A 13,927-nucleotide genomic window follows, 5' to 3' on the forward strand; every position below is an offset into this window, starting at 1 on the left:
GTTAAAATATATTTATGGATGTAAATCTGACTTTCAAGGCAGTATTGGAACAAGCCATACTAGAAAGGGAAAAGCTACACGATTAACTTCTCTTATATCATAAATAACCAAGGTAGAAGGAAGACAGGAGAATATTGTTCCTGTTCTTGGGAGGCACAATTAAAATGGCATTTAATAAGATGACATTAAATAAAGATGCATCCTTTGGGAGGAAAAACTAAAACATCAGTTCTGGATTGTAGGTAACTGATCACCAGGAAAAAAAATCTGATGGCTGCATTTCTTATCCCATGCAAACTCAAGATCAATGCCAGTTAGCAAGATTCCAGTACTGTTGATTTTCTTTCTACTTCCTTTTAAATCAAGAAACCCCTAACTGAAGTGTCTTTTTTACCTTTTGGTTTTCCATGTCTCTGTACGTTAGCCCAAAGTAGTCTTTTTCCAAAAGATTCAGATGCTCACATACTTTGTCAAACAATATTTGACCTCTGGAACGTTTCTATGGAAAACAAAAGAACACTTTCATCAATTTCAAGGTAAAGCAACATTTAAATAAACCCTCTTGAGCATAATAAAGTTACGAAACCAATACTGATTTATCTTAACCTACACACCTTTCAACAACCATTGATTTGGAACTGTACAAAATCTGCTGAACTGGGCTAATTTGCCTCCTGCAAAAATTCAGGTCTCAATGTGGAGTTAAAAATAAATCAATAGATGTAAGATTCAAGGGGTAGCTTTGAAGGTTTCTTCTATCTCACCAATACTGGCACTTAATATATTCTGAGCTTATACTGCAGTAGAACTATAGCCTTCTCTATATGCAACAGTAGTAACAAACACTGGTCCCAAATACACACCTAAGTGGGTTTGAAACCTGTGGATGATGGAGCAAAGGCCTTTGTGTGGATTGAAGTCCCTTCCCCCCCCTTCCCCCCCATGAAGTCCTTCTTTTATGTTTACACATGGGGGGGAAGGGGCTGATCCTGCACCCACAAAAGTCAACGGAAAAACTCCCATTACCATCACTGGGAGCTGGACTGGGTTAAGAAAGTGAAAGAGCAGGATTCTCCAGAATCCCACTGACATTTCTCAGCCCAGACCTCCTCTATGAGAGGATAGTTAGTTTTTTATGCTCATTTAGGACCCGGCTATCTGCTGAGATTGTACCAATTGTGGTGATGGTTTTGTTATATGAGCATATGCCCCTTACAAAGTACCGGTAGATTGAGTCCAAGAGAGCCATGAGTTTATAGCAACTTTCAAAAGCTGTAATTCTGAGCCAGATAAAACTGGTGACCTGGAGGCGAACAGTTTCTATTAATAAACGAACAGCTGAAGTAAAACTGTTACAATAGTGAGTGATATTACAGTTCAACAGGCAACACTGCTAGGAGCATGAAACCTAAGTCAATCAAATCTAAGGTTTATAATGAGTATTTTATTTATCAATGAATATTTAAGCTGTATTACACTGCGTGAGAGCCAGATTCTCGGAGGCACTGAAGTGTCTCCTGTAAACTGTTGAGCACCTGCACTTCCCATTGAGACTAATGGGAGTGGTAAATATTCCACACATAGCAGGAGATGCTCAGCAAATTTTGGGCTGGATGTTAAGAACTCAAATTATTTCCTACTTTAAGCATGAGGTTTACAAGGCAAAAGACCCCTTTTTATAATCTGCCTGTGTGGCAATGCAATACTCGTTAGTTATGCCTTGTTATGTTATTTAGTCATATCTAAAGTTCATACTACACAGAATTCAAGCAGCATGCTGACCATTTCATCTTGTGTTACATATCCCCCAAAGCTAGACCCTTTGCAGAATCTTCTTATATTAAGCATGAATGCCTCTGTTTCTTTGATTGTGTGTGTATATATACACACATATATATGCACACACAACTTTTTAGTTTAACATAAATATAAGCGGAACAGTTTCATTATCAGTAAAATTCAACAAGTATATAAGCGAATAGTAATACGCTAGTACTTGTTGACTTTATTTCATTAGTTCATTATTTTAATGAAAATAAAGAGCACTGTAGATATTATTATTTCAGTCTACTTTGTATGACAGTAAATTGTGTTTTGAGTAACACGGAGTAAATCCATTACAGTCTGTCACTCCACGAAAGCTGGCCATTTAAAGTCTCAAACTGTTTTAGATCTGTTTTAAGTAAATCAAACAAATAAATGAATGTGAATGAATGCTATTGTGCAATTCACTGCAAAGTGTTTGAGAAAACATTTTGGAAATCGTAAGAGTAGTTGCACATTAACAACAACAAAGTAACACTTTACACTTACTTGACATTTTTCTTCTTAAGATCTCAGGGCACTTTAAAAAGGTAGGAAAAAATTATTCCTGATGGGGAAATGAGGCACACAACTGCTAAAGTGACTTGTCCAAGATTCCACAGGAAATCTGCAACAGAGTAGGGCATAGACCACAGGGCCAAGCTCCACAGCTGGTGTAAATTGGCGTAACTCCATTTACTACAATGGAACTATGCCTTCCTATGCCAGCTGAGGATGTAGCCCCAGGGCATTGTACTAGTCACTTGCTTTAAACACTAGATTAAATGAAGTGCTTGGCTATATAGACACTATTGCTGTAGACTTTCAAACAAATATTTATCCTCCAGCCAACAGATGCACTCTCCTAAACGCCAGAATTCAACAGATAATAGAAGTTGGCTGGTTTTCTTTTTAAACTTTATATAGCTTTTTAATTACATCCAAAAGACAGAACCTACTACTGAGAAGAAAGGAAATCAAGACTTTCTAGCAGAAATCTGACAACTATTTGGTTTAAAACAGTAGACCACACCAGGTTTTCCCCACACTGTTGTTTTACTTTTTAATATCAATCTAAATGACGAGATCTCTGAATGGGAGTAAGTGGTGGATTTAAATCTACAAAAATCTTTGTCTTAAGAAAAATAATACGACACAACTGTTACATTTACATGTATTTGCCTTATGACAGCTCAGTGTCCTGTCATTTAAAAGTCATGCAAAGTCTCAAGGCTGATTCCCCACTCTGGTACTTTGAGTGCAGAAGGTGGCGGCCCACAAGGATTCTAAAAATTAATACTGGCCACTCCAGGCTAGTATTAAACTCCCAAGGTTACAGCTTTTCTCTGACCTTGGATTGGTAGATGCGGCCACCATTCAAGTGCAGAACCCCTTTGAGAGCCCAGGTAGGTGCACTTGGGAATTCTTTCCTGTGGGGTACCCCCAAACCCTTTCACCCCCCCTCTGGGGAAGAGCTGAGAAAAGAAAAAGAAGGAAATCAGCTGTTGTCCTCAGCTAATTAAACAACGTGCACAAACCTCTTAAGACAAAAATCCTAATCTGTTCTTAAAAAAGGTAAATTTTATTAATAAAAAAAGAAAGAAAACATATTAGGGAACTCAGGCTATTGCTAGATTTTAAAAGAGCAATACAAGGGATAAGCACCAAGAACAGCTTTCTTGAGGCCAGTTTAAAGGTTACAAGCAAAACAAAAGCACCTGGGGTTAGCAGAGAGGAATCCAGAAGCCATAAAGAAATAAAAAGAGATAAACCTAATCACGTCTTTCTAGACATTCCCTGATCTACTTACATATCTGGGGTTTCAAATAAATAGTTTCTAGGTATGATACCGAGGATTTTTCATACCTGGCCCCCAGCTTCTTACAGCACAGCTGTTACGCTGCCCCTCTCCAGCCGGTAGAGCCACAGACAGACAAAAGGGGAGTCTTTGTTCAATTTTAAAAAGTTCTAGCCTTCCCATTGGCTCTTTTGGCCAGACGCCCACTCACTTCTTTTTACCTATGCATCACAGTGAGACTTTTTAACCTTTTACAGGTAGAGCAATTAGAGAACTGCTACTAAGAGGGATTTTATAACTACTGGCTGGCTGGATGTCCATAAAAGGGAGCTACCCCCTCCCCCCTTCATTTATCACACAAGGTCAAAACTGAAGCTGTTTCAGCTGGAGGATCCATGCAGTTGCAGATTTGACAAATAGTACAGAGCAGCTGCAAGTTAAGGTGTTTTAAAGAAGACGTGTGTGAATGGAAATTGCCTTTAATGTGTAGCTCCACTGTACAATTTAAGCATAAAAATAAGGCAGCTAAGTACAGTTAAAGACCAAACGTGATCTCTGATCACTTTTCTTATTGAAGTGTCAACCAAAAGGCCCGATCAGGGTCCCACTGTGCTCAGTGGGTATAGGTGATGAAGGTAAGAGCAAAAAGTTTGGCTAGCTGTGTGCAAAACTGGCTGGTTCATGTTTTAGCTGTTATAAAATGTCCTCTACTTTCTCTATCCCTTTTCCCCGCCCCGTGCAGATACCCTATACCTACTCAGGAAATCTCCACAGCATTGTAGCTCCATCGGAACAGAATATGGCAAAATCAGCTTCTTGTTACTATGGCAGCTGCTAAAAAAGGATGCTGTGATGAGGAGGTGGTTAAGAGAGGCGCCTTGCTGGGATGACATTCCTACCTTCCCATCACATCAGTGCCTGTTGGTATCAGGATAGATGAGCTTCATATGTCAAACCCTTCCATTGCCGCAATCAGATCTTAACAAGTCACTGTAAATTATCTCACACTGTATGTCTGGGTACTTATATGGCCCTTGTTATACAGTCTATGAATGAGTTCTGGAAGAGGTGCCACCACCTATATCAGAGACCTCCCGCTGCAAACAGCAAGAAGAGAGAAAAGGAGACACATGCTTCCCACCCACAAGCCACAGTCAAAGAATTTGTGCAGATTTGCATAACTGTTCATATATTTGCACAAATTCCTGTGTACATTAGGGCTGGCCATAAAACAAGAACTCTGTTTAATAAAAAATGTTGAGCTTTTGAAATCTGTTTTTGTTCCACACAGGAATGAAAACAAGACCTTTCAGACTTTTCTTTAAAACAAAACAAAACAAACCCCCCACACACGAGAGAGAGACACTCCAGAATAGTCAAGGGGTTATGCACTCAACTGGAATGTGGGAGACCCAGGTTCAAATCCCTGTCTGATTCAGAGCTGGGACATGAACTTGGGTCTCACACTGCAGGTGACTGCCCTAACTACCAGGCAGGACACATACCTTCACCCCTCCTCTCTTCCTCCTTGTCCCCCCATACCATGGGCCTGAGAAACCTCCCTGATGAAAACGTCATTGTAACAGATACATTTCCATCAAAAGTTTCAGTGTCAACAAATTGGCATTTTCTATTGGAAAAAAACATTTCACTGATAAATTCCCAAACAGTTCTAGCACACAAACACCATTAGACGTGTGCGCCTTCCCATTTGAAAATTATACTAATGTGGGGAGATAATTGCATATATAGATAGGACACAGTGTTTTAGTTATGTGCCATGTATCAACGAAAAAATAAATAAATAAAACAAACAAAACTTCCAGGCCACTATTAATTAATATTATTTTGCAGTGCCCAAAGGTGTGCTAGGCACATTACAGCAGAGATAAGACATGGTCCTGCCCCTTAAGAGGGATAACAAACAGGAGGAGAAGAGAGAGGAGGAAGGACAGTGGGTACAGCAACAAGATCGCAGAGCTTCTCCGTTTATGCCATAATATTTCTAATATGATTCCTATCATCTGTCCCCTGGTGACAAGCCTTAAGAAGTAAAGTAATGGGGGAACAACTGTCTGTTAGTAAGACTCATAACTTAATTCTCTCAATGCCAAAAGTGTCAGGTCATTCTCAACAATCTGTACTGATGTGCTTAGCAGAATCAGAATGAGATCTTAAGTCCGTACACTGGAAAATCATGGATCAAAAAAGATATATTCCAATTTCCCTGTCCGCAAAAAGTTCTAGCCCCTAGAACTTTTGCTCTCTAATCCAAGAGAACACCCTAAACAATTCAAACATAACAGCACCCTCCTCAACAAATTCTCAAACACATTTCAAACATGAAAGGGATTAAATGAGACGTGGCCATTAGAAGTCACAGAAAAAATATTTGCTTAGAATTAGTTTGAGAGTGACTGAGTGAGCAGTAGAGTGTATGAGAAATCTAGATTTGGATAATATAAAGTAGGAGAGAAGTTGTGAAGTAAAAAGGTAACTCTTCAGAATTGTAGTTCCAGGTCTATTTCAAAACATACACATACTCTGCTCTCTGAATTCATACAAAACCCACAATTCTCACTGACCTGGGAACCAGAAAAAGCAGTAAATTGGTCAAGTTTCCTAGTAGAAAGGGCTAAAAGCAGTAGACTTGGCAGGTCCACACTTGTCAGTGATTCCCATATGCAAGGGAGAGGAGAAGATGTATCTTTTCTTTGTTACCCCCTTTTCTATTCTTGGATCTGTACCTCTCCCTCCTCAAGCTCCCCCAACTGGCTTCTGCAGATCCTACCATGATAGATAGCCTACCTCTCCCGCTCTGTTCCTTTTTCCTATCCTACTTCAGCAATCCCTACCCACCACTTCACCTCCCCCGGTCACTCTAGCTTCCCTCCTTACCCCTCTCCAGTTCCCTCTTCTTCTCCTGACTGCTTCTCCTCTTTTTCCCATTGTTTAAGAGCATCCCCAGCAGTCACAACCCACCTGACCCTTCTCCCCTTCCCTGCCCATGAACACACTCCCTGTGTGTCTCCTAGCCACCGATTTCTTCAGCCCCACAATACTGAAAAGAAAGGCTGGAGTGAAGGGACTAACAGTATGAAAAATAATGGCATAATATCCTTGTTAGTGAAACAAATTTATATTCTCTAGATACATGTCCACTCGGAGGAAGTTACAGAGGTTTGAAATTCTCTTCAGCCTCTCATACCACAGTATTCATCCAAGCCATTACAGATACACACACACTTCCACACCTCACATTTCAGCAATAAAATATGAGACTGAAGTAACACACTACTCATCAGACATGAATGAAAAGCATGAAAATTAAACACTTCAGCCTAGCATTGTATGGATAACAGGCTTACATCAGGCCAAGTATTCTCACTTGTTAACAGTAGGGTACAATTATTGATGTTTCCTAGAGCAGGGAAATAAGGAGGAAGTTTTTGTTCACTTATGCATTAAACTCATGAACTGAATTGTATTTGACAAGATGAAAGGACATAACGGGACACAGTAGAAAAATCTTTTGTATATTCTTTTGTTCCTTATACATTATGCCATTCTAGTCACCAAAATAAGTATTGTGAATTATTCTCATCAAACTTACACTAGAAAAGCGTTTTTTATTATAAATCTATGAATCAATGACATCAGGGTTGAATGTTATTTGTTTAGGGTAACATCCACCTTGTGCTAGTTTCTTTCCAGGAAATTGACATGGGGACAGTGAGTACTGAACCTATCAATGCACAGGTGGCCAAGTTAAGACTTTGCAAAAGATAAGATATTCTGAAGATGAGAGGTACAAGAGGCCCCCAGGAAGCTAACCAAACTTTCTGTTCTAGCTGAGAATTCTAGCAATAGTTGCTGCATCGTTAGGGCACTTAGAGTAAAACCAATTCATATTCCCTCTTCTAAAATACATGGAATCTGATCCTTCAACACGTGTCTCTTTATCCTTGTCCCACTACCTAATCTTCTTCCAGATTCTGGCTTACGCCATGGTATTGAATCTCTTTCTGGGGGAGTGAAACATGTTGAGCACAGATTCCTACTACAGTTTTTCACTCAACCCTTGTGCTACAGCAACTGGGCTGTCAAACCAAAAGTTACTGAATTGTGACAAGATCCTGCATCTTAGTGAAAGTCTACTGAGGATGGACAACAAACAGAATGGGGGTCCACTGCCTCCAGCAGTAAGAGATGCCATCGTCTTGTTGGTCATGCTGGTGCTGTGATGATCACAGAAAATTTCTCTCTTCAAAATTTAGGAGGACTTAAGGTATAATAATGGGACTGGTGAGAGGGCAAAAATGTAGCCAGGCAGAAAGCAGATTGAGTGCCTTCTCTCAGTTGCACTGAAAAGGTCAGGCTGAGATGACAGGGAGCTCCTAATTCTGAGAGCCAAGATGCCGCTTTAACTTCTGCCCCTGGCATAGGGCGCATGGGACAGGCATGGCATAGCATAATGTACTCCATCATGCTCCTTTCCCTTCCTTCCCAGATACATCCCCTATGGGTTGGGGATGTGTGGCAGGCACTGGACCTGCGTCTACAAACTTTATGCCAGTGGGAAGTGCCCCAACATTGGCACAGTTAGCTTTGTCATGCCTCACCTTGTCCTTGCCCTCCCCTGGCAATCTACTATTAGTGTGGAGAGCATGGGTCTGCACAGATGCCATCTCTGCTAGCTTTATCCCAGGGGGAAGTTCCCCTATGTCAGGGGAATTTCATGCTGGCCATTTGCATTCAGAATTCATCCCTATAAATTCACACACCATTCATATTTGTATCTACATGTGTGTGCGTACAGTCACTTAAGAGTGAATTACCCTGACTTCTATATACCTGCTTGAGTAGTAGAGTGGCAGGCTACCCCCTTCCTCTATTTTTAATTCACTGCTTGATTACTTTCCCTTTGCAGATTTATCAGAGATAGGGTGAGCAGGTTAGGAGCACAACACAACATTCTCATCTTCTTAGAAATTAAAGCTATTACAGCGGCCAAAATGCCACGTTTTAGAGTGAAGCTATTTTTGCATGCAATGCTGCAGTCTCATGTGTATACAAAATGCTGAACAAGGAAGACAAAAAGCCACAGCCCACTGCATTAGGCAAGGAATGTCTGTCTTCTGAAAGCAATTAAAAGTGATCACATTCAGCATGAGTTCTATAGGCAAGATAGAAGCAAAGATGGAAAAAACATTACAAAAGGCTAGCTATAAATGAATTTATTTTCATCACTGGTGCCCATCTTCTCCCTGTACGATAACTACGGGGCCAGAACAAAACAGAGTTCAAACACACTCTTTCTGTTCATCGACCAAGGAGCACAGCAGTGCAAATAAATACTGTGGCTATGGGGATTAATTTTAAATTGAAAATGTGTGTGTGTGTGTCTGTCTCTCTCTCTCTCACACACACCCACAAACAGCTGGAAAGTTGCCAGTGCAGCCCTTAAGAGTCAGAATTAGCACGAGTGACTTTTAGGTTGTTTATTTCAGCACACAAGTGTTATAAAAATTACAGTGGGCATGACCGCTGGAACAAAGACACAGATTAACATCATGCAACGTTGGTAGAAATAACTGGATTTTGAATGATTCTGAGGTTATCGGATTCTCATTCCTAATTAGCATTTGCACTTTCCAGTGGATCTTAACAATATAAACGTGTACTTACTCTAATCTTGCATAGCGTAATGTGTTTTGGCATGTGGCAGTACAGACCTTTTCCATTTCCTCTCATTCTTTTCAGTGCAGGTCTACTGACCATTTTTTCTCTCACAATGTGCCTTACGGAAAAGGCTAATTTTTTACCTTAACACTAATTTATAGTTTTAATCAATCCCACTGTTTTAACTGGAGTTTTGTCTGAGTAAGGAAGACAGGATTTGGCTCCATAAGTTTTGCAGATTTTCTTATACACTTTCATTTTTGCATTGCAAAATATCACACGGTAGCCTCTTCACGATCTTTTTGCTAATCAAAAAGAGAAATGGAAAAAGAGTGTGTGTGTGTTGCAATATTGCTGTACTCCTGTTGGGCCCATAATATTAGATGGGCAAGTTTGGTGAGAGAATATCTTTTATTGGACCAACTTCCGTTGGTGAAAGAGACAAGCTTACAAGCTACACAGAGCTGAGACCGGGAGAAGAGCTCTGTGTGGCTGGAAAGCTCGTCTCTTTCACCAACAGAAGTTGGTCTAATAAAAGATATGACCTCACCCACCTTCTCTCTCTGGTACACACACCCACCCATCCACCCCATCTCCCCCATGCTTCACCTTCCACAATTAACCTTGTAGCAGAAACAAGCATAAATCCTTAGCTGGTTGTCAGAAATACTCTGTATTTGGTGTAGTGAGCATTCCCTCCCCTTCCCCTAGCGGAAAGATTTTATTCTCTACAGTAGGTCACTCTCTGAACTATTGATTTCCATGACAGTCGAATGTCAATACAATTGCACTCATTCTTTCCTCATACTTCAGAGGTCTTCTACAAAAACTGGGACCAATCCTGAAAAACCTAGTCTTTACTCTCATGATTAGTTATACCAAAGTCAGTGGAACTAATCACATACAGACAAGTCTCCAGGATCAGGGTAATCACTGTAGTATTATCTGAGTGCCTCCCAAATATTTAAAAATTGAAACAATACTCCCTTCTTTCCCAGACTGTAGAAGAACTATCTTGATGAGTTTACATTTTTTGTTTGCTCTGTGTGTGCGCGCGTTTATATATATAGATAGATAGAGCTATGAAAACTGAATTTTGCATTTAGTTTCAAATGCAGTGAAGCCAGCAGTCATTCATATCTCTTTGGGAATTAGCTCCCTTTTCTAATCTGAGGTGTCTAACCTGTGGTCTTAAATTTGGACCCTCAAGGGTAACTATGTTAAGAAGAATATTTGTATTTGATTATGAACTAAAGAGGGGTTGCATGGGGGAAAAAAGTACGTGAAAGTGAGATAAAACCTACTTCTCCCATGTCCTTACTGTTTTCCTACTTTCCCCCCCATGTTGGGGAAATCCCCATCAAGAGATCTGTGGATTATTTCCATTCCACTTGTATCATCTAAAGAGTGCAAAGGGAACAGAATAGGGCAGAGAATCTGTCCCGAAGTACTGATGGAGCATCTTGACCTTTTTGAAGTAGGTTTAGCCTCAGGCTTAAAAAGACGGCCCCACTGCTCAAGATCCATCTCTTGTGAAAGTTCTGTCTCCCACATATATAAGCTTTCCCCTGTTGGTCAACATAGCTGTCGAGAGGTATTCTGGTCACGGTGGCTTGGTGTGATCTCTCAGATTGCTATGGCCAATGAATCCCATGGAGAGCTTTGAATATTAGGGGAGAGACCCTGAACTGGATTCTGCACTCATGTGTATTACATATACGCATAGAATGCCTACACAATTCAGCACATTGTTAAAGGAAAACAGTTATTTTCTTACTCCCAATAACGCCCTCATATTTTCAAATATTAACATTTATTTAAATCAAATGAGAGCAAAAGCCAATTTTAACAAACGTGCCACTTGCCTCATCCTTAAGCTTGCAAATACATAGTTTACAGATTAAGGCACAGAATTTTTAAAAGCACCAATGTGACTGAACTGTTGAATTAGGTTCCTAAGTCTCTTAGGTGCTTTGTGAAAATGTTCCCTGAGGGGTACCTAAAACCCAAATTTGACATACCTGGAAAATACAACATTCTGATAGAAATATCCTATGGATTATGTAAAACATTTTATAAATAGCTCACTACTCAGTCACCAAAAAATTAAAATCCAAGAAATCATGCTAATGTTCTACCATAAACTGGTAAAGCCTACTAAATCAAAATTCAGATTGCCATCTTGAAAAGTCTGAGGCAGTCATGTATACCTTTACACGTGAGTAATCACACTGAAGTATATAAGGAATGAGCCACCTGTCTCTTTCTACTGCAACTGTTGTCCTTTCACTTTCATAATCAAACAGATATGCAGACTACTGTAAATAAATGTTTATGCAGACATGTGCTTCTCTTGGACCAGCATAAAATTCTAAGCTCAGTTTACAACCAGTTACACAGCATGTAAAAAGAACTTTCTGCCAATCTTTCAGGCTCCTAATCTGAAAATATTCCTCATAAAATGAGAGAGAAAGAGAGAGAATAAACAAATCAGTTTTATGGTAGTTAAAAATGAACATTAATTTTTCAAGTAAATATATTAACTATAGTTATCACTAATTGTGCACTCAAGAATTTTGATGGTAAATCCACTGGTAGATGTTGAAAAGTGCACATCAGAATGAAATCTATTGACTGGACAGTATTTAACTGGGCATGAGAAATCACTGAGGACTGGTCGATCCAAAAAGATTTAGTTTAATAAAAATTGCACACATTTTGCACACAGACAATGCAAGCAGTACTTCCATTTGTTTATTCACAATATATATATTTCTTACTAAGTGACTAAAAGATATATATCTTGAACACTAAAGAATTGCATTACAGAAATTATTTGTTAAAGAAATGTATTTGCTACACTAAAAACTCCACTATATCGCCAATTACTTCAGTGCTACACATAGGGTCAAACAAATTAATGCCTCATAAAAAATAAACCTCTTATTACAGATTGGAAAGTACCATCTTGATGTACACCTACAATTAAGGGTGTTCATTTGCTTTCATTTAGTTCTTCTGTGTATTTTGCTACTATAATATACAAGCTTCTTCACATTCATTGTATCTAGCATCTTCAACCACCTTTCCATTCCTGAAAAATATCTTACCTAGATCCTGAAGTGAAGTATGTAGATGAATACATAGCACTTGCTATGCTATAGTAGCATGAATAGGCCAAGTGTCAGTGACATTGCATAACACGACATATTTTCTATTGGGGACAACCTTTTTTAATACTGTTTGAGCTCACAATTCTAAAAAGCCAGCACTAATCTTTAAAAAAAAAAAAAAAGGATTGCTAAATCCTGCTAAGAAGATTGGTGACCTAGTCCCAATTCTGGAATTGGACCAAATTAGGATCTCTGCCTGCTTGCTACATCAGCAGCAGAGATCACACTAGACCTAGCATTATATGAGCTCTGACTACATTGGTTTGGCTCACAGAATTTGCATGTTTTTGTATAAAATGCACATCTCAGAATAACCTGTGTACTGAAATCCAAAGCAGCAAAAGGAACTATGTAAATAATAATAAACAAATATTTGAAGAGTATGTGTCTCTGCACATGGGAGCAGAAACAAGCCACAGATACACATGCATGCCAGCTGCTTAAATGTATAGTAGCCCATCATTTCTACTGTCTAATGTGATAATTATCAAGTACTTGGGCATTCCAAATAACAAATGTATCAGGAAAATATTTCTGAAGCATGAATTAAATATCCAGTCTGTTTGTTATGCTCTTGTATATAATAAATCACAGCATAAAGGAGATAAATCAGACTGTGCATCTGGAGGCTTCCTGATCAACATGAAACTAGTTATGTACAATGGTCTTGGGGTACAAGGTATTTTTCTGAAATTGCGTGATACTTTTTTTAAAAACAGCACTAGATACTTCCATAAAAGTTCTGCGGTAATTAGATGGCTCTATCGGGTTCAAATGCAGCAGCTGAAGCCTTCCTATTGGCATAATAAATGTAGTCATTTTCCTCATTCCACATGTTCTTAAAAGGCAACAGCAAACTCTCCTCTTTCCTGTGCTGCATGCCACCGTTCATTTGTTATGTCGCTCTGTTGCAAGACGATGCAGAGGATTCACTGCTGTAAACATGCATTAAAAGACAGTTGATTGTTTCCTGCATTAGAAGAGTAATCAAGCACTACATATTGGGCTAGTTTATAGTATGTCTGTTGTATTATTAACATTTTTGTTTATTTTCAACAAGAAGAAATCTCCTGTCAATACAAAATGATTTAATGTCTAATCTTGCCATTTGAATTTAATAACCATGGCGCTATCCCTGACCTACATTGTCATGCAGGAAAGAAAAAAAAAATCACAATGCAACCAAAGCACAGCCAGCCATTTTCTGCAATGGGACAGGTGGTGGTGGCATTCAGGTTTTTAGATTTGAGATTCCTCTGTAAATAATCACACCATTCACTGCCTGTAGCCGTCAAGAAAAATAGCTTGGACTCTCTCTCTCTCTCTCTCTATATATATATATTTTTTTTTTAAATATTCGCTGTTGTTTTTTTGGCTGTGTCTACACTATGAGCATGGGGTGCAATTCCCAGCTTGCTTATACATACTCGCTCTCGCTTGATGAGCGCCAGTGTGAATATAAATAGCAGCA

At 39.2% G+C, this 13,927-nt stretch overlaps 1 protein-coding gene across 36 annotated transcripts in view; it reads right to left on the bottom strand.

Annotated features, from left to right (window-relative positions):
- Window positions 1-13,927, bottom strand: part of EPB41L3 (erythrocyte membrane protein band 4.1 like 3) — a 201,355-nt gene that overhangs the window by 52,669 nt on the left and 134,759 nt on the right. For all 36 annotated transcript variants that reach the window (XM_074944563.1, XM_074944567.1, XM_074944593.1 and 33 more), the window contains exon 4: window positions 395-499. In XM_074944563.1, the coding sequence (XP_074800664.1) occupies window positions 395-499 (105 nt within the window). The remainder of the gene's footprint in view (window positions 1-394; window positions 500-13,927) is intronic.

Source organism: Natator depressus, chromosome 2 (genome assembly GCF_965152275.1).
Source record: "Natator depressus isolate rNatDep1 chromosome 2, rNatDep2.hap1, whole genome shotgun sequence".
Taxonomy (NCBI): Eukaryota; Metazoa; Chordata; order Testudines; family Cheloniidae; genus Natator; species Natator depressus.